Source organism: Vicia villosa, unplaced genomic scaffold (genome assembly GCF_029867415.1).
Source record: "Vicia villosa cultivar HV-30 ecotype Madison, WI unplaced genomic scaffold, Vvil1.0 ctg.003886F_1_1, whole genome shotgun sequence".
In the NCBI taxonomy this organism is placed as follows: Eukaryota; Viridiplantae; Streptophyta; class Magnoliopsida; order Fabales; family Fabaceae; genus Vicia; species Vicia villosa.
This window is the reverse complement of record NW_026706327.1, coordinates 1-21,767: the sequence shown is the minus strand read 5'-3', so window position 1 is coordinate 21,767 and position 21,767 is coordinate 1. Positions and strand designations below refer to the sequence as shown.

The 21,767-nt window shown below is 31.4% G+C and overlaps 2 protein-coding genes, 1 long non-coding RNA gene and 1 other non-coding gene across 4 annotated transcripts; 1 reads left to right on the top strand and 3 right to left on the bottom strand.

Moving 5' to 3' along the window:
- Positions 1–220: 220 nt before the first annotated feature.
- Positions 221–7,297, top strand: LOC131641613 (uncharacterized). The gene is made up of 9 exons (XM_058911919.1): positions 221–254; positions 345–786; positions 907–1,817; positions 1,987–3,189; positions 5,110–5,328; positions 5,538–6,281; positions 6,403–6,950; positions 7,095–7,174; positions 7,285–7,297. The coding sequence occupies exons 1-9, from the start codon at positions 221–223 to the stop codon at positions 7,295–7,297; spliced, it is 4,194 nt and encodes a 1,397-aa protein (XP_058767902.1).
- Positions 7,298–11,977: 4,680 nt separating this feature from the next.
- LOC131641618 (small nucleolar RNA Z161/Z228) lies at positions 11,978–12,064 on the bottom strand. The gene has a single exon (XR_009295576.1). It is a non-coding gene; the product is annotated as a small nucleolar RNA Z161/Z228 (small nucleolar RNA).
- A 5,746-nt stretch (positions 12,065–17,810) lies between these two features.
- Positions 17,811–19,084, bottom strand: LOC131641617 (uncharacterized). The gene is made up of 3 exons (XR_009295575.1): positions 18,960–19,084; positions 18,250–18,868; positions 17,811–18,068 (listed from the first exon to the last, which is right to left on the bottom strand). It is a non-coding gene; the product is annotated as an uncharacterized LOC131641617 (long non-coding RNA).
- Positions 19,085–19,154: 70 nt separating this feature from the next.
- On the bottom strand, positions 19,155–20,240 carry LOC131641614 (probable alpha-mannosidase At5g13980). Its single transcript, XM_058911920.1, has 5 exons — positions 20,130–20,240; positions 19,917–20,017; positions 19,720–19,813; positions 19,462–19,629; positions 19,155–19,379 (listed from the first exon to the last, which is right to left on the bottom strand). Exons 1-4 carry the CDS (start codon positions 20,205–20,207, stop codon positions 19,597–19,599), a joined length of 306 nt encoding a protein of 101 aa, XP_058767903.1. The 5' UTR covers positions 20,208–20,240; the 3' UTR covers positions 19,155–19,379; positions 19,462–19,596.
- Between the last annotated feature and the right edge of the window lie 1,527 nt (positions 20,241–21,767).

Genomic DNA, 21,767 nt, shown 5'->3' with positions numbered 1-21,767 from the left:
TTAATAGCGACTCCGAAAATGATAGCGACTACGACCCTTTTGCAGGTATGTCTAATACTTTGTTCTATCACTCAATGCTATATTTCAATTTACATTTACATAACAGTTAGATACCTCATTTCAATTTTGCCTAAAAACTTGTGTATTTTCGTAATAGCATATCATTCTGAAGATGAAATCTGTTCAGAGATAGACGAGCATGAAGCACCTTTTACAATACATGGCTATGCAACCGGAACTGAGTCGGGTACATGGTTAATCCATTAAAACAAGTACAAACTTAAAAATATTAAACCATTTTAATTTTCATATCAATAATTTTTACATTGATTGGTTGATTGTAGAATATTACGATATCGGTTCACCTATTATCGAATGTCGTTATTGTAAAGCAATGATGTGGTATCAAGAGAGGATGCACAAAAGTACCCACTCTGCTAACCCGAAGTTTATGATGTGTTGTGGGAACGGAAAAGTTGAACTCCCACTGCTAAGACAGCCTCCGGAACCACTTGCAACACTTTTGTTTGATTACGAAAATATTGTTAGTCGGAAGTTTCAACAACAAATCCGACTATACAATATGATGTTTGCATTCACATCACCGGGAGCAAGGTTGGACAATCGTTTTAACAACGGACGTGGCCCTCCAATACTAAGGATACAAGGTCAAACGTGTCATCGCATCGGAAGTATGTTGCCTCCTCAAGGTCAAAAACCAAAGTTCGCTCAGTTATATATTTATGACACCGAAAATGAGGTGGAAAACAGAATGCATCATCTAAGGTAATAGCCATTAACATTTCACTTTCTTGGTTGTAAAATACTTGCTTATACTGTACTGAGCAGTTTTATTACATAAATAATTTGTTTTGGTTTTTAAGAATGTTTTTTTCTCATGTGAAGGAACAAAGAGAACATTGATCCTTTGGTTGTCAATCAATTGTCCAGCATGCTGTATGAATTCAATCCTCATGCTAAGATATTTCAAATGGCAAGACACTGGTTGAATAGTGGGGAACCTCAAAACCTAAAACTGCGACTAATTTCAAATCGGTCTACCGATGGCAGAGTGTATAATCAGCCAACTGTCAGTGAAGTTGCAGCCTTGGTTGTTGGAGATATTGACACGGCAGAAATGAGGGATATAATAATGCAAACTAGAGGAGGACTTCAAAGAATCAACGAGCTCCATGCCGCTTACATGGCTTACCAATATCCGTTGATTTTTCCGTATGGTGAGGATGGCTATAGACCTGATGTAGCCCATAGGGACCTGTCTGTCAACGAAAACAACATCAGAAATAGGCTCACGATTCGCGAATGGCTGGCCTTTCGCATTCAAACCAGATCAAAAGAAGCTAAGACTTTGTTATCTTCTAGAAGGCTGTTCCAGCAATTTCTGGTCGATGGTTACACTATGTTAAAGTCCGAGAAACTAGAATGGCTACGCAAAAATCAACCAAAGCTTCGAGTGTCCAAGTACAAATCTTTACATGAAGAGGGCGACCAAAGTCAAGGTCCAGGTTTAAGCATAGGTAAACGAGTGGTGTTGCCTTCGTCCTTTGTTGGCGGTTGTAGGTTTATGGATCAATTGTACTATGATGAAATGGATATATGCAGTAAAGTTGGATCTCCAGATTTGTTTATTACTTTTACCTGTAACCCGAATTGGCCTGAGATTCAAAGGGTACTTGGTCCTCTTCATTTGAAGCCTCAAGATCGACCGGATATCATTTCTATAATTTTCAAAATCAAGTTTGATCAATTGCTTTCAGATTTGACCAAAAAAGGTGTTCTTGGAAAAGTGCTTGCTTGTAAGTTATTTATCCCCATATACTTTGTTTTGATTATACTATTTCTAAGTGCAATTTTAAGTTTTGATGACATAGGAGTAAACGAACAGTTCTGCTTTATATTGTACTTTGAATTTATTATACTATTTCTAACAGCAATTTTAACTTTTGTAGCCTCTTTCATTGGTAGATATGTACACCATTGAATTTCAAAAAAGAGGATTGCATCATGCCCATATATTGATCTTCTTGCATCCTTCAAACAAATATCCAAGACCGGAAGACATTGACAAGATCATTAGTGCTGAAGTGCCCGATCCCGAAACACAACCTCTGCTGTACAATTTGGTCAAATCTCAAATGGTTAATGGTCCTTGTGGTTTGGAAAATCTCAACTCACCTTGTATGAAAGATGGGAGGTGCACTAAGTTTTACCCTAAGAAATTCCAAAGTACAACTTTAGTGGACCAAGAAGGCTACCCGGTTTATAGGAGAAGAAACAACAGACACACCATTCAAAAGAACAACATCATCTTTCATAGTGGTCATGTTGTTCCTCACAATCCAAGTTTGTTGTTAAAGTACGAAGCCCACATCAACATGGAATGGCGCAATCAAATTACTTCTATCAAATACCTTTTCAAATATATTAATAAAGGCTCCGATAGAATTTCTGCAATCATACAAGGCCAAGACAAAAACAACGTTGACGAGATCAAACAATATTTGGATTGTCGATACATCTCCCCAAGTGAAGCATGTTGGCAGATATTTTCTTATTCTATACATGGCAGAAAACCAGCCGTAGAAAGATTGTTTTTTCACATGGAAGGTGAAAACTCTGTGTACTACAAAGACTACGAGCAGGTTGGTGATGTGTTGCTCAAACCAAGTGTAACGGAGTCCATGTTTACGGCTTGGTTTGAGGCTAACAAAACTTATGAGGAAGCAAGATTACTAACTTATGGTGACTTTGTTTCTAAATTTGTTTATCATAAACGAAGTCGAAGTTGGAAACCAAGGAAGCGAGGGTATATCATTGGTCGACTGATTTGGGTTCCGCAATCCACTAGCGAGTTATTTTATTTAAGGATGATGCTCACCGTCAAGAAAGGTCCGTTATGCTATCAAGACATCAAAATGGTTGATGGTAAGAAGTGCAAAACTTTTAGAGATGCGTGCTTTGCGATGGGATTCTTACAAGATGATTGTGAATTTGTCGAGGCAATCAAAAAGGCGCATCTTTGGGGGTCGGGTCCTTTTTTACGCAAACTATTTGTGACAATGTTACTTTCGGCATCCATGAATAGACCTGAACATGTTTGGAGAAAGACTTGGAGATATTTATCGAATGGCATTCTTTATGATCAATGGTTATTGGCAAGAGATCAAGGTATTTTATCTTACTATATTTGTGGTATTTTTTCATTATTTGCCTTGCTGTTACGAATGATAGTAATACTGTCCATAGTTAGTAATAGGAATATTGTCCAAAGTTAGTAATATGAATCCAGTTCTGTAAACTCATATACAATCACTTTATAAAATTCAAATGATAGTAATACTGTCCATAGTTAGTAAAAGGTAACCAGTTCTATTTTGGAACTCACGAATTGCGGATTCAGCAACATTTAGAAACAAATAATTAGGTTTTTTCTTTACCCACACCTCCCTATGGGGGTCACCCCCAGCGAAAATCCCATTTTACCCCTGCTTCGGAAATGCATTTCCGAAATATTTTTTTTTCTAAATTTTTTCAGACTTCGGAAGTGCATTTCCGAAAAAATCCCAAAAATTGGGATTTTGATTAATTCGGAGATGCATCTCCGAAAAAACAAAAAAAAATCTAAAAATTCCAAAAATTAATTTTAGGATATGAATTAATTTATATATTATAAATTTGATATAATTTATGAGTAATAAATAATAATAATTATATATTTTGATATAATCTATTAGTTATGAATAATAATTATTATATATTTCTATTCTGATTCATATTTTAAAATTTAAAATAATTTTAATTAAAAAAGTTAAAATAATTTCACTTACAAAATGAGTTATAATTTTTTATTTATATATTTATATATTTATAATAATCATTATGTATTTACAAAAAAAAATTAAAAAAATGAGTGTTTTAATTTATAATAATTATTATATATTTATATATTAATTATTATATATTTATATATTATATATTTATATATTTCACTTACAAAATTAATAATTATTATTATATATTTATATATTTATATATTTCTATTCTGATTCATAATTAAAAATGAGATAATTTTTTATTTAGTTTAAAAAAATTAAAAAAAGATTTTGTCTTAATTTTATTTAATGAATAAATTTTATATTTAATTCTATATAATTCAAAATTTACTTATGGAATTAAAATGTTTTTGATTTATATAAGTTAGTAAAATAATTTTTAACTTTCAAATAGTTTAGGATGTTTTGATTCACCTTGATTTTATTGATTCACCTTCATTTTATTGATTCACCTTGATTTTATACCTATTAATTGTATTGATTCACCTTGATTTTAATTTTTTTTAATAATTATTAATTATTTCGGAACTGTATATCCGAAACATTCCAAGACCAATTTGGTCTTGGAATATTTCGGAAGTTCATTCCCGAATTCCTCCAAGGGGGTGCGTTCGGAGATGAACTTTCGAAAACACCACATTTTCTGAAAAGTAACTTTATTTCGGAGATGCATCTCCGAAATCAATATTTTATATTAAAAAAACACGTTTTCGGAGATACATTTCCGAAAACACCTTTTTTAACAAAAAAAATACCTTTTCGGAAATGAACTTCCGAAACAAGGGGTAGTGTGGTAAATTCACCGGGGGTGGGCAAGAAGGTTAGGAGGTGGGTGAAGAAATTTTCAATAATTATATGACACTTAGTTACAATACGCCTTGCTGGCACCCATGTGTATTAATTTATAATTCATAGCTATGTTGAATTTTCAAGCTCGGTGCATTATATGTAGCTTATGTCATACAAGGTGTTGTTACAAATTTCCGATGTTATAAATTGTTTGACTATTTCCAAAGATATCTGCTAAGGTCTAAGAAAATAATTTGCTAATGTTTTTTCAAATAGGTTCATTATTTATACATTAGAGGTTTTATATACATAACACTTTTGATCTTTCAACACCGATACGGTTTTAATAGTTATAATTCACAAGGTTCTGTATGTGCAATATGAACTTATAGGTTTTAATAGTTAATATTTCCAAATATTTGCAGAATGGTCATAAAATTGTATTACTTCCCTTTTTTTATCATAGGTTTGACAATGAGCGATGCCGAGCTAAAGGAACGGACACTGATGGCTATTGAAACACTATTGCAAACTAATAATCGTAGTTTGAAGGACTTCAAACCAATGTCAGTTCCAAAAGAGGATGTCGTTTTCTTTACAGGAAACAGATTACTTTATGATGAACGTCAATATGATGTTGTTGAACAACAACAAATTTTTGAACATTTGTCCGCTTCTCTTACAGGTAATATGACTCTCTTATTACAACAATTTAGAATATTTCAACTTTTCAATTTTATTAACAAATATGTTTGGAAACATCTCTTATACATAGATGAACAAAGAGGAATTTTTTAGGAAATCATGGATGCTGTAGAAAAGCAACAAGGTGATGTTTTTTTTTTGTATGGCTACGGTGGGACTGGTAAGACCTTTTGTGGAAAACTTTATCAGCAGCACTTAGGTCTAAGAAAAAAATTGTCTTGCCTGTTGCTTCAAGTGGGATTGCAAGTTTATTGTTACCTGGTGGAAGAACAGCCCATTCTAAATTTAAGATTCCTGTTCCTACTTTAGAAAATTCTATTTGCAACATTGAAAAACAAGATGATCTTGCTGAGCTTCTAAAGATGAGAGATTTAATTATATGGGATGAGGCTCCTATGGCTAATAAATTTTGCTTTGAATCTCTCGACAAATCCTTGAGAGATATTATGAGTGGAATCTCACATGCATCTAGGAAAGTTTTTGGTGGTAAGGTTGTTGTGTTTGGTGGTGACTTCAGACAAATTCTCCCAGTTATACCAAGAGGAACTAGATCAGACATTATCCATGCAACAATAAATGCTTCTTATATTTGGGATCATTGTAAGGTCTTGAGGCTTACAAAGAACATGCGCTTGCAAACTGGTGATAATGCTTCTTCTACAGCTGATGACATAAGGAGCTTTTCTGAGTGGATTTTAAAAAATGGAGATGGGACCATGTGTGAGCCAAATGATGGTTATGGTGATATTTGTATTCCAGATGAGTTCTTAATTTCTAACTTTTCTGATCCGATCAAGGCAATTGTTGAAGATACATACCCTGATCTCATTCATAATTATCTTGATTCCAATTATCTTCAAAGTCGTGCGATCTTAGCTTCAACAATTGAAGTTGTTGATGATATTAACCAATATATCACAAATCTTCTTCCAGGTATTTAAATCACACTTAGTTCATTTTGTTTAAGTTAATTGTTAACACCTTTTGATATGTGTTGCAAAATTATGGTGCCTAATCATTGTAACTAAATATAGGTCTTTGGAAATTGTTGTAGGAGAAGAGAAAGAATACTTTAGTAGTGATTCTATTGATAAATCTGATGCAACTAGCTTTGATGCATATGAGCATGTGACACCCGAGTTCCTAAATGCTCTCAAAACTTCAGGATTGCCTAACCATTCAATCAAGTTGAAAGTTGGTGCCACTATTATGTTAATGCGCAATCTAGATCAGTCTGAAGGATTGTGCAATGGTACAAGGCTAACTGTAACCAGGCTTGCTAATCATGTCATTGAAGCTAAGATCATTTCTGGAAAAAATATTGGTAACTTATTTTATATTCCTAGAATGTCTCTATCCCCCTCACAATCCCCACGGCCGTTTAAATTGGTAAGACGCCAGTTTCCAATTATTGTTTCCTTTGCCATGACTATTAACAAATCTCAAGGCCAATCACTTGACAATGTTGGTTTGTATTTGCCTAAAGAAGTTTTTAGTCATGGGCAATTATATGTGGCTATCTCAAGAGTCAAATCGAAAAAGGGTTTAAGGATTCTTATTCATGACAAAGATAAACAACCTATGATCTCTACCACCAATGTTGTATTCAAAGAAGTGTTCCATAACATTTAAAAAGGTCCAAATTTTATAAATATTATCTTATCATGCCATTAACAACATTTAATAAATATTTGTTGTTCTTTACATGCACATGTTAACTTATTTTTCGTTTTCTAACTATTTCAGGTCCAAACATTCACTTCATTTTTGAGATTCATGCTGCAGCCAATGTTGTATTCAAAGAAGCGTTCCATAACATTTGAAAGGTCCAAGTTTAACAAATATTATCTTATCATGCCATTAACAACATTTAATAAATCTTTGTTGTTCTTTACATGCACATGTTAACTTTGTTTTCGTTTTTTATCTATTTCAGGTCCAAACATTGACCTCATTTTAGAGTTTCATGCTGCAGCCCTATTTTTATTTCAACAAAACATGCAAAATAGTGTTGTGACATTATAGCTCCTTCATGTGTTATGACTTTATAAAAACTAATTATATCCTATTAGAAATATGATTTTGATTTGATCAAATTATTGTTCCATTTGTTTTTTTTTTTTTTTGGAAATTGACATATCTTAAAAATATTACCCGTGCGGCAGCACGGGTTTGTTACTAGTTATTCTTATAAAATACGTAAGTTGAAAATGATACAAAAGAGAGTAAGAAACAATATTTAGTCTTAGAATTACGTAAATTCATTATCCAATAGTATTATTGGTGGAGAATTAAGTTTTTTTGAAAAAATTATGGTTAGTAATGAGATAATAATTTTATATTTTTATTTAAAATAATAAAAAAAATTAAAAATTACTAATGTCACATCAATGGGCTGGGTCAACGGGTCCGCGGGTTGTAAAATTCAAACCTGATATTTGAACCAAAATTATATGAGTTGTTGCGGGTTGGGTTGGATATACCCGTAAATAAACAGGTCCGGATAATTTGTGAATTAGTTCGATTTGGATTAGTGGGTTCGTGGATTGACTCGCACTTATGAACACCCCTGATAATATCAAACACTTTATGATATAATCAAACTCAAAATAATCAATTAAAGCCTCAACGTCAATTAGAACCTCCTCATGTGTTGTCGTTAAAAAATTGATTCCACATCTATAAACCAAAATTAATAACATTATATTAGTATTTTCTTTCTTTGATTACTAAATTATTTTTCACTTAATTTTAATTAATCTATATTCATTAATCATCAAAAACTTTTAAATCATAAGGAGTTAATTGATTAATAAAAAAAATATAATACATGGGCAAGTAAAACTGATTAGTGAGTCTATAAGTCCATTGCGAAACAAAACCCTTTGCGGAACAGGACACTTTTGACTGAATTTAGGTTTGAAGGTTTTTTCTGGTTATAAAATATGGGAACAAATCGGGTAATAGGGACAATAGTACTCACTTCAAATATGTCTCTGAATCCGTCTTTTTATTTCATTATTATGCATATTATTATTTAATTTTTGATAATTTAATGTTTTGATATTTTGATTTGTATTTATTATTTAAAATATTTGAAATATATGTATATAATTTTTTAAAATTGTTTTATTTTATTATATAGAACTTAATTTACTTTTTTTTAAAGTATTTGTAATAAAAAAAAATTGATTTCACAATAGTGGTGGGGCGGAGATATCCGGATCCAACTCAAACCCATTTGGTCGGATTTAAATTTTAATTCTTCATTCTAGTTTGAATTTGGGACAGGAAATACAAATTATTTGTAGATTTGAATTTAAATTTGGGAAAGTAATATTCGTTTCTGACCTGTTCAGTTACCATCCCTAATCGCGTCAATTCAAATTCCTTGGATCAATTCATTCAATTCTTTTTAACAGTTATTTTTTTAAATAATTTGGAAGTTGGGTATATTTGGAATAACATTGGAAAAGATGGTTTCAGTGGGGAAAAATTCTTAATAATATTGACATCCAGACACCATAAAACTTTAAAAAGCACCAACCAGGCAAGCTCCAATTCCATCCATCATGTCCCCAACTGAACAAAGATAGATGCTTTCGTTTGTTGTCTTTTTCTCCATAAATGGATTAGTTGTACAGTCAAACCAACCTATGTCATTGTTTTGAACTACTTTTACTTCTATTCAATTTTCAAATTATCATATTAGCTCTACTACGTTTCTATAATCGTTTATGACATAACTATTTTTCAAAGTAATTCTTCATCTACTCTACTTTTCAAATTAATTCACTAAACTAAACATCATACTTTTTTTCACTGCAAAAACAATTTTTTTCCTTGAGTTTCCATGACGTGGAATCGTGGATGGCATCTGTAATTTTTTTCTCTTTTTTATTTCATTTTTATATTTTATATCAATTAAATAATTAAATGAATAGTAAATACGAAATAAATTATAAAAATATAAAATCAATTTTCTTAATAATAAAAAAAATTATTACTCATTATAATCCTAAAGTCCACCCATTGCTCCTATTTATTTTCAACTTATCTCTCGTCAAACATCATGACCAAAAAAATAAGTCCAACAATTTAGCATTGGTCGGACTGTAAAATATCTTTAAAAATTACGACACTGTCTTTTTTGGGTAATTCATCGGATCTATATTTTTCACGGACTAGACCAGACCAAGCGGAACTCGGGCTGGCCCATTAAAAAAAGATTTTGGTAAATTTTGAAAAAATAAGATTAAAATATGATTGCATAAACGTGTTTTCAAGTTATAAAGAAAAGTTAATGAAAATGAAGATATATTTTAAAAATAGTTGTTTGATAAAGAGAAAATTTGATAGGTATTTGTGATAATATTAAGTTACTTTGGACTTTTACAAAAATATTTTTGTGGTATATATATATATATATATATATATATATATATATATATATATATATATATATATATATATATATATATATATATATATATATAGGATCAAATGACACCAAACTGTCAAAGTTTAATTTGACACCAAAATCTCAACCGTTAAAAGAATTGATCTAACGGTGATACTAAATAGCCTATTTTTTAGGAGAAAAATATGCTATGTATTTTTTTATTATTATTTTATTTCATTTAGTATCACCGTTTGATCAATTCTTTTAACGGTTGAGATTTGGTGTCATTTGATCATATCCCAAACACACACACACACACACATATATATATATATATATATATATATATATATATTCTCTATTTATTTTATGTTGCATTTATCAATTACATACTTTTTTATAAAATTAAAACTATAATATTGAAATACGGAACGAACTGATCCATCAGACTCATTATATATAACCCATTAAACCATCAAACTGGATCGGACCCACTCTTTATACATATTGGTCCATCGGACCGAAGCCCAACCAACACCATCTTTTAGATGTCCTAGTTTAATGACATCACCCATACCGTCCTCATATTTAAATTGAAGACTGGAATATATCTTCTTTAGAGACCCAAAGAGCTAAATCCAACACACAAACATTACAAATATTTGGCAACATTTATGTGCAGACAATTTTGATTCGGTAGGTAAGAACCAAACTCTTCATTACGTCCTCCATCAAAATTCTGCTACGCAATTGAGTAAATTCATTCCATTCACACAAGCATTGCCCTTCTATGGTCAAAATCAGTGTTTTAAAAATCGGACCGGTCATCAAACCAGTGAGGGTACTAAGTCACTGGTTTATCAGTCGAACCACTGGGGTCATTGGTCGAATCGCACGACCAAACCGGATTAAATCGGATAACTCGGTTGAATAGACCTATCATTATATAGGTATAAAGTCGGTCGAACCGGATGATTCAGTCTCTAAAAAAATATAACTAGCTTTTAAATTATTTTAAAATATCATATCATAAATTCACAATTTCATAACTTAAATTCAAATTTTAAACAAATGTATCACACATAACAAAATAGTAAAAAATTACAAATTCTAATTGCAAACAAAATCTAATTACAACATAATCTAAACAAAGTTTAATTACAACATAATCTAATTGAATAGTTTATAACAAAATAACTCCAATGTGTACCAAATTTAATTCAAAATAAGATCCTCCTAAAAAGAAAATCAAATAAAATTCAATATGTTTATGCTATTTAAGAAAATTTATTAGGAAAGATAACAAATAGACAATAAAGTTTTTAATTTGTCATTAACGAAAAAACTATGTGAGAATGTCATTTAAGTAATACACTACTAAATATATTAAAAAAAAGTTTAAAAGAAATGTTAAAAAAAAAAGTTAAAAAGAAATATTAAAAAAAAAGTTTAAAAAAAATTTTAAAAAAAAAATTTAAAAAAAAAAGAAAAAAAAGCAATTAAACCGCCGATTTTCCCGGTTTTCCCGATTTCCACCGATTTGATGGCATACCCGATCCGACTATTGAACTAGACCGGTTACCTGGCCGATTCCCAGTTCGACCGGTCCGGTCTGGTTTTTAAAACACTGGCCAAAACTATTTTTTAATAAAGTTGTTAAAAATTGGAACAAAATAGACTTAAATGATCTACAAATGATATTGATAATTAGCTATTTGGAAAAGCATGATTCTCATGACAATTAAGAGTAAGGTAACTTACCAAATTAATTTAATATTTTATATTAAATATTTAAAGTAGAACTGAGACTATTATTTAAGACGGTAATCTCCATATAATCCATTTTTGACATTGTTATCTGCCTATGTCTTTTTTATGATTAATGTATTCAATAAATGAGAGAGAAAGGAAAAAAATTAAAAAAATCATGCGATGTAACAAAATAATGAAAACAACGAAGGTACAGAATTAATGAAATTATGGCCACAAGATATTGTTAAACAAAATTACAATATATGTTGTATGAGGACAATCTAAGAATTCAATTCTAACTATTTAAGAGCAAACTCAAGAGAATGCCATAATGCCTAAATAATTTAAATAAATAAAAAAATCGTCCAGCACTAACCAAAACAAAGTTTTGCAATTTATCAGCAGTGTTAAAATTATCAAAAACCATCAGTTAAACCTACTTTCCAAGGTCTTCCTCAAACACATACGCAGTAAAAACCATCAGAAATATTGGATAAATGTATCAAGTTTTAGTGTCAGTCGACCGTCGTGAGATTGAAAATCCAATTTCATCATATGGTTTTCATTTTTCATAAGAAATAAAAGAACTAAAATGATTTAAAAATTTAAAAATCGAAGAAATAATAAGATAACTAATTTTTAGAATGTGGAATGAAAGAACGAATGAAGAAATTTGGAGGTAATGAAACTATTTAAAGTAAGTGGATTAGGGTTTTTTTTGGTCCAAAGGAGATTAGGGTTTGGAATGATACTTCTTTATTTTGTTTTGAATTGGGCCGGCCCAGGATGTAAATAATCACCGGGTAATTGATCTAAACTCTTTTTTTTTTTATTTTTTATGTAAAACAATTAGAGAATTTTTTAGGGTGGAAAAATACCTATATGAAAATTTAAAAATGTCACTTAGATTTTAGAAATGCATCTCCCGCACCCCACATTAAATTTATTCGTTTTTTAGACAGGCCCTAATTTTAAAACTAAATTTACTGCGGAAATGCATTTTCAAAATAATTTTTAAAATGTATTTTTGGAACTTGCTGAAAAAGGGTCTTGAAGTGTTCATTTTATTGTTTCAAAGATGAGTAGCTTGCTTGTTGTGCTAATATTTGTGTAGTGCGTTTGTATATGTCTAATCATATTAATTCTTCTGCAATTTAGGGGTGGACAAGTGGTCGGGCCAGTTCGGTTTTGGACCCAAAACCTCAAACCGGCCCAACCCTCGGTTTAGAAATAGAGGCCTAGTTCCGCCCAATTTAATAATCGGTTATTTCGAGTTCGATTTTCTAACTCGGTTTATTCGGGTTTTAATAAATGGACCCGTTTAAAAAATATGGTAAATTTTATAATCGATCGGTTCTATATATATATATATATATATATATATATATATATATATATATATACACACACACACACACACACACACACACACACACACACACACACACGCTAGTAATAAACACGTGCGTTCGCACGGGTTCTGGTACGGAACGCGCATTTGTTTCAGATGTATATTTTTTTAAAAGAAAAATGTCTGGTATTTGTTAAAAAATAATAATTGAAAATAAAAAAATATATGGTACCTGTAAAAAAATAATAATTGAATGTATAAAAAAAATTTGATACCCGTGAAAAAATAATAATTGAATGTATAAAAAAATGTCTAGTATCCGTAAAAAAAAATAATAATTGAATTCAGATTCAAATGAACATATTCTACAAAACTATATGGTGGCAATGCTTTGCCAAAAAGTAAAATGTCTCTGGATCCCAAATCTTACAGATAATTTGACTCTTAGATAGTCACATTACTCAGTTTACTTTTAGTTCCTAAATCATGTGCATTTTACTCTCATTCTTTTTGCTATCAACAAACAATATTACATATTAGCTAACATTCAAAATGCTTATAAAGCTCAATGTCCAATCAATAATCAAAACATAAATTATTTAATATCTTTCATAAAATAAGAGTTTCTAAGAGTTAAAGCATGCCTATGCAATAGTTTTTGATTGAAAATACATTGTTCTTGTATCAAAATGCATCTGCTGCTCTATCCAAAGATGTTCCGAACCAATCAATCCACCTGGTATCATCATGTGTTCTTTTTACCATAGTGCAGAAGAAATAACAAACTAAGCTTAACTTATATTGAATTTCTAGGTAAAGAAAAAAAGGTTCCTAATTATTAAAGAAATCATATTTTGACATAAATATTTGACATCAATTTAATGATTAACACGATTAAACTTCCTGAGTCGTCAGATCATCGATTTACTATGCTTGCATCACCACCATTTCAGTTGGAGTATGACAGTGACAGATTGTCGGTAAAACAGTTTAGTTTCAGTTGGAGCGGTAAAGCGGCAAGCAAAAAGTAATAGGTATTACTTATTACCAGGTGATATAGGTTATATCGTATCGTAGTTCATATAGATTGGTAGAGAAAAACTTCCGTTCGACTATCTCACGTTCTAAATTTCATGATTGGGTGCGGAAAGTAAATGCAGGAAAAGTAAATAAAAGCAAATAAACAATCTTAATAGTCTAAGAGAAATACTTATGGAATTGCATTTCATTCTACCCTTCGAATACTTAAATCTAAAGATCTTATCGCAACACACTCACAATACGCATCAAAATCACCAGGCATCATTCGATATGCCACATCAGTGTCCATGTCTGAAACACCGAAGAAAGCTCAACCGTGCTATTTACATCAGCGATTTCCCAACCGATCACAAGCAACACGGAGGCATCAAACTCGATACCCGCTACGATTATTAGCCCTAAATCCATGTCTGAAATCTAGAAACTAACAGATATCATTCCTAATCAAGATCTATGATGTCCATGTCTGAAACAACACAAACCCGAAGCATTTAAGAAAAAAGTTCAAGAACAACACCAATGATGATTTGTAAAGCAAATATATAAACGACCCCAAGATCAACAAATGTACATACAATAAGAGTAGAAATATACATACAAAACCCATCATTGGAATGAAACATAGGGAAGAAAGATGATGAACCGGGAACTCTCACTGTGTCAAGGTCATCGAGACAAATCCATAGCCAATCCACATAATGTAGCACCCAATGGTGTTTCCTAAACCTCTAAACTATCAAAAATGGACCAGAGCTCAACTTTGTCAAAGAAGAGATGGTAAAACCTAAGAAAATATGATTTTACGACATATATACAATTCTGAACTCGCAGACCCCGCTAAGCCAAACAGATCTCGCTAAGCGAGCTTTCACTAATCCGTACACTATTCACAGATATTTTACACTAAACGACAAAAAATGATCTGGCTGAGTGAGCTATATCGGGCTAAGCGAGTTATATCTGGCTAAACGAGATATATGTGGCTAAGCGAGCTTGCGAAGCTTTAGTTACTGCCAGAGGAACAAAAAGAGGCCATAGCGCGCTAGAACTTGCGCTTAGCGAGTTAGATAGAACTTTGGCTCTTTATTTCTTTAAAACGCGCATCCGGAGCCGTGCCTTCAATACTTTATTACTCGAGACTCCAAATATGCAAGAATACCTACGAAAAGACATTAAAACTATCAAACGATACACAATTACACTAAAATACAATTATTCGTAAAGTAAACGTATTTACACACAAATCGACGTTTATTCAAACGATATTGTCCAAAATAATAGATAAGTGCAACAAAACTTATGCACAAAAATAGATACAATTTGCACTTCAGTTTCATATTCTGATGCCAGATCCGTATTCTTCTTCTCAAATATTAACAGATAAATGTGTTTCATAATTAAAGTGCTCATCGCAGCTCCTTCTTTCATTAACCTTGTTAAATAGAAACAAATGTTTTAAAAAAAATATTAAGTCAAATTTAAGAAAAGAAACATGAGAGGCATGCCTACCAAAACTTTACCTAAGCAACTTAGATCACTAAAACTTTACCTGAACCACTAAGATTACTGAAAACTTAACCTGATATTTACTCGCTTCAAGATCTAACGAAACTTACTTTATAACTTCAGCCAGAAACCTTCATGCAATATGAGTAGTTTTAAGCTATTATGAAATCAAAAAGCACCAACTAACACTTTTAAAAATCATTTGGAATTGCTAAAGTTCATTCAGTTAAATAAGTATCATTTTCATTTCCAAGCTAACCCTGTATAAGATTATTCTGCTTTAAAAATGTATCTCTAAATCTACTTTGTACATAATAATAGTGCAAGCTATCAAGAGCACCACAATACTTTTGTGTTAAAAATAATACTTTAGTGCTTAAATCACTACCATAAAGTTAATACAACCAGAATAGAAGTTAAAACATGAATTGTTATAAATCAACACTTTCTTCTTAAAAATCATTACCAGCAAGTCAATACTTTCTTCTTAAATATCAGTACCAACAAGTTGCAAATATAAAATTGCAGTTTAAAGATTCAGTGTAAAAAATCATAAAGACTAAGTGTAAAAAACCAACAAATCAAAAAATCACCAAAAACGCCATAGCCACCGGCTTCTCATCGGCTTTGATTTGTTAGTGCTTTTATTGGCTGATTGGCATCTATGTTTGGCTAAAACATAATAGCAGTAAAACATAATATTAATGTGAATCTTGCAAGTTTAAAAAGAACAAAATAGGTATAAGCAAGATGTTAGATGGAATTTCATGACATCAACTAATGACATCGCGCCTGCAGAACTGGAAGGAAGATTCAGTTTGTACTTAACATATACAAGATATTCGCAGAATATTTTGTAATCCTATGTGGCGCATATTTAAAGGTCAGAAGAATAATTGAAGAATCAGATCAGAAGATTGAAGATTCAGGAAGAATCAGATCAGAAGATTGAAGATTCAGCAGTTTCTAATTTAGGAGATAAATTAGGAAACTCATGATTAAAAGACCTTATTTGTAGCAGAATATTTCTGCATATTTGTAACAGCATGAGTGCTGCGATTTGTAAGTCCAAATCTAATTGGGATCAGGTTATAAATAGGAAACTTTGTAACCTAGTTTAGAGATAGAAAACCTTGTTTTAAACGATGTAGTCATTAGGGTTTCTTTAGGTAGACCACCCAGGTTATGGGATGGCTTCCATGTCCTTCTCGAAACCTGTAGGTTAGAGAAGTGATTGTCCTCACTCGAAACCTGTAGGTAAGAGTTGAGTATTATAAACTTGATTGAAGCTGTGAAGCAAGATCAAGTATGTGTTCATTGTTAATTGTGTAAATAGCTGTTGCAGGGTTGTAACAGTTAGGTATCACTAGGGAGTGAGCAGAGGTTCTCTTGTCTTGGATGGAGTTCTGAGATAAAGATTGCATTGGGTAGTGACTAGGTAAACCAGAGGTTGTTTACATAAAATAGTACTACTGATAGTGAAATCTTCTTCCTGACTTGGTAGCCCCCAGAGTAGGTAGTTAGACCGAACTGGGTTAACAATTAACTGTGTTATTTATCTTCTGCATTGTTTGTTCAGTTATAAATGTTATGACTTTGTTTATAACATCAGGTTCAGAAGTGTTAGCTGTTCCTAAACAGAACCATGAAAAGATTATAATCTGGTTATGTCTACTGCACGTGTGTGATCCCAGGTCTCATTGACTCCTTTTAGGAGTAATTAATTAATCGGGGATCCTTCTATTCTGCTTATGCTACATTAATAACAGATCAGATGTCTTGACATCGAGATTGACATCCGAGTCTGTCATACCAGAATTTTCATGATTGGTACCATTTTATCCTTCTTGATTTCACTTTCATCTATGGAATTAACTGATATGTCGCAACAAAAAAATAGTGAAATTAGAAATAACAGTACATATCCAATAACAGTATTAGTATATATCATTTTTATCGGCAAAACAAAAGTCAAGCTTAAAGGAATCGATTTCTTACAAAAGTTCAATACTCTTAGTAATTTATAATTTATTATAAAACAGTTTATTTAAATTTTAAAATTATATATATATATATATATATATATATATATATATATATATATATATATATATATATATATATATATATATATATATATATATATATATATATATATATATATATATATATATATATATAACAACTAAGTTGAGGAAGAGAGGTCAAATTTTTTGTCAATGTGCATATAGATGAAGATAAAGAGACCAATGCAATGGAAGCAAATGCAAATATTTAATCAGTATTTTGTGTCTACCATTTAAAACAATATACTGATGGCGCTAGAATGAATTCATGATGTACTCTACCTTTACAGTTTACATATCAAATGAAAATATTCTATAGGTCTGGATTATATGACCATCTCATATATGATACCTTAAAACAACATTCTCGTTGCTAATTATATATTGACCGATAATGCTTATATTTGATAATTACTGCGTTAAGGTGTGTTATATGAAGAAAAAATAATTTTAACATAACTATTGTTGAGGTTTCCAGGTTCCATTCATAACACCAAAATTCACATCGGCACATCATCACCTTGCGACGTTCCCGTATCGACCCTGCATCAAAGAGCTACCAAACCAGAATTCTGCAGCAAAAATAGTTCCCAAAAGTAAACCTGCAAAACAAACTTATTCAGTCCAAAGCCAACCTGCACATACTGTACAAAAACCAAAATTTTCATTAGACTAACTTATAACCATCCTAACTGTTTAAGTAACCACCTATAAGAGTTTTATAACAACTATAAAACCTCACAACTAACAGTTTCAAACCCACCAAAATCTACAGCATCTTACCATAAATACCAATCCAAATTTGCACTTCAAAACAGCATCAAGTCAAGCCAAATAAAATCCTTACCACACCACAAACTGAACCGCATATTCACTAACAGAACTCTGCACATGAGGATAACGGAAAAATAAAATAAATTTGCACCAGTTTTCTAACTCAATAACAGAATATAACATAAATCAGCCAACACAATTTCAATAGAAACTCATAATAAAAAAATGAAAAAAGTAGCAGTTACCTCTTAACCAATTTCATGTTAAATTGAGTCAAAAAGCAGCCAAGGAGTTCAGAATTGAGTCATAACAGATTAAAGATTGCAGGAATAGAATGAAAGTTTTAAATCAGATCAAGCAACGTATTTGAAACCTATACTTTTCTCTAGTAATGATAACAATAAAGAAGATTAATTACCTAGAACCATGGTGTAACTAAGAACCCCAAGCAATCATGACCTCTTGATGAGAATCTAAAATAAAGTCATCTACCAGCTCCGCTTTGTAGAAGAAACACAAGTTTCTCCACAAATTTAGATGCAGATAACAGCACGCCAACACCTTGAAGTATGAAAAGGGGAGAAAAAACAACTGCAAGAGATAAACGTGCAGCAAAAGCAGTCGTTCCCTTAAATATAAAACAAAAAAGATCAGGTTTCCAAATACAATATGAATTTCCGAGATCATCTAAGCACACAATTCGACATCGTCTAGCGTACCTCTAAATGTATGCAAAGAAGAATCTGAAATACAATAATCGACACTTTCATGAAACGACCACCAATGTCTTGTAGGCTACATATTCTTGGCTGCCATTATTCTCCTTCTAAAGAAACCATTAAAGCATTGTTCCAGTCAAGATATCTAACTGTAGTAGTAGTAGTAGTAGTAGTAGAAGAACTCGGTTCTCTGGAACTTACTTACAGGGACAGATGCCGGCTTACAAATAGTTAGCACATCTGCTTCTTTTAGAATAATGGGAACCTCACAAGCCATCACAGGTTAATCAAATCTTATCACCTAAAAGTTCGAGATTAAAGATATTTTACTTGTTGAAACTTTGTAACTGGGTTCTGACATCCAGTAAACAATGTTGATTCAGCCAAGCAAGCCAGTGATGATGAAACCAGTTCCTCTGTCTGCACAAAGAAATATCATTGCATGAATACGAAAAAAATGGATATCAAAAAATACTTAAATATGGATAAACTAAAACTGCACCTCCTTGTAGCCTATTGCCAACCGTTTAGCATAATCATTGGCCATGTGCTGCTTTTCTGTGCCAGTGACTGCATCATGGTGTTGAGCAATTGCTAAAGCATCCGCTGATGAATCTGTATTTGGCCCCGAGTTCTTTCACCCTCTAAAATATTCAAGTTGTCTTGCAGCCTGATAATTTATCGGTATAAAATAAATATCAGAAAACCAGAAGACTTCAATTACTTATATAAACTTAAACTATAAATAAAAATGTCATACCAAATAATAGCCTTTCATTATTCTGACATAGCGTTTCAAAGCTGGCCTACTGGTAAAGTATCCTGTCCAGAAACCATTTGCACGATCTGCATAGCTGGTTTTTTAATGCAAATAAGACCGAAATCATCATACACAGAAAAGGAAAAAAAATCAAGAACTACGCAAACAGATTATGCAACAGTTACATATTAACTCACGGGAAGAAATCGCCAGTTTTGATAGGCCAAGACTCATTTGCAGCATATTTAGCATCAGTATATATGCATGGCGTAGAATACAGAGCATTGACACGTCCATCCTAAGGATGTCCACACATAATCACGAGCCAATCTAATACCTTTTACCTAAGGATTACTGTTTTTCTTTACATTATATGTAACTTTGAACTCTATAGTCAAAGGGGGTGATACCTTGTTCACATAATGAATAAGCTTGTCCAATTGCCGGTACCATGCATGTGCGTATTGATACTTAAAATCTGTTCCCATTGTCCATATTATGTAATTTGTTCGAGTTATGTTTTCTTGAAAATAAAAATAAAATATGAGGCAACAGTATAGATGTGATCATGCATAGTTGTTAAAGCTTCTCAAACTATGAAGCACGGACACGACAGCGAAACTGACACGTCGACATCGGTAAAAATTTAAAAAAACATGAATAAATTGAACGTAATCACAAGTGTCGGTGCATAAATTTTGTCTTTCTCGTTCTCATTCATTCAAAGTATCTCAAAATACCTACTTGTATCCCAAAAATAGTTCTGGTTATACCTACTGCCTGAACAAATATTGTGTTCTTATTGCTTTTACCTTTTCGTTTACGCATTCTCTTTGTTCTGGTTATAATTGCAAATTGATCAAAGTTTCAAGTGTTAAACTTGTGTGATAAGATTCTGCATAAACACCACAAGTCAACACACTTTGAATCATAATCAATTTGGACATTATCACCAAGTGTTTGATACATTGCTTCAATTATTATCAAGTCATTGCAAACAAAGTTAATTAAGCAAATAGTTAAACGATCTATATAAGCTTAACCGATTGATTCTCTAAATTGTTTTCATCTTCAATTCATAACTATTTTGTGGTTTAAACACATATCTGATTCTTTCAATAGTGGTTCGGAATAGACGCGAGTCGATCCCTTTTTCTGATTCTTTCAATAGTGGTTCGGAATAGACGCGAGTCGATCCCTTTTTCTGAGGCATCTATTCACCCCCTCTAGATCCTTAAGCCTAACGTCTAACAAAATATATATATATATATATATATATATATATATATATATATATATATATATATATATATATATATATATATATATATATATATATATATATATATATATATATATATATATATATATATATATATATATATATATATATATACATATATATAATTATATAATTATATTCTCTATTTATTTAATGTTGCATATCAATTACATACTTTTTTATAAAATTAAAACTATAATATTGAAATACGGAACGAACTGATCCATCACGCTCATTTTATATAGCCCATTAAACCATCAAACTGGATCGGACCAACTCTTTATACATATTGGTTCATCGGACCGAAGCCCAACCAACACCATCTTTTAGATGTCCTAGTTTAATGACATCACCCATACCGTCCTCATATTTAAATTGAAGACTGAAATATATCTTCTTTAGAGACCCAAAGAGCTAAATCCAACACACAAACATTACAAATATTTGGCAACATTTATGTGCAGACAATTTTGATTTGGTAGGTAAGAACCAAACTCTTCATTACGTCCTCCAAATTCTGCTACGCAATTGAGTAAATTCATTCGATTCACACAAGCATTAATTGCCCTTCTATGGCCAAAACTATTTTTTAATAAAGTTGTTAAAAATTGGAACAAAATAGACTTAAATGATCTACAAATGATATTGATAATTAGCTATTTGGAAAAGCATGATTCTCATGACAATTACGAGTAAGGTAATTTACCAAATTAATTTAAGATTTTATATTACTTATATAAAGTAAAACTGAGACTATTATTGAAGA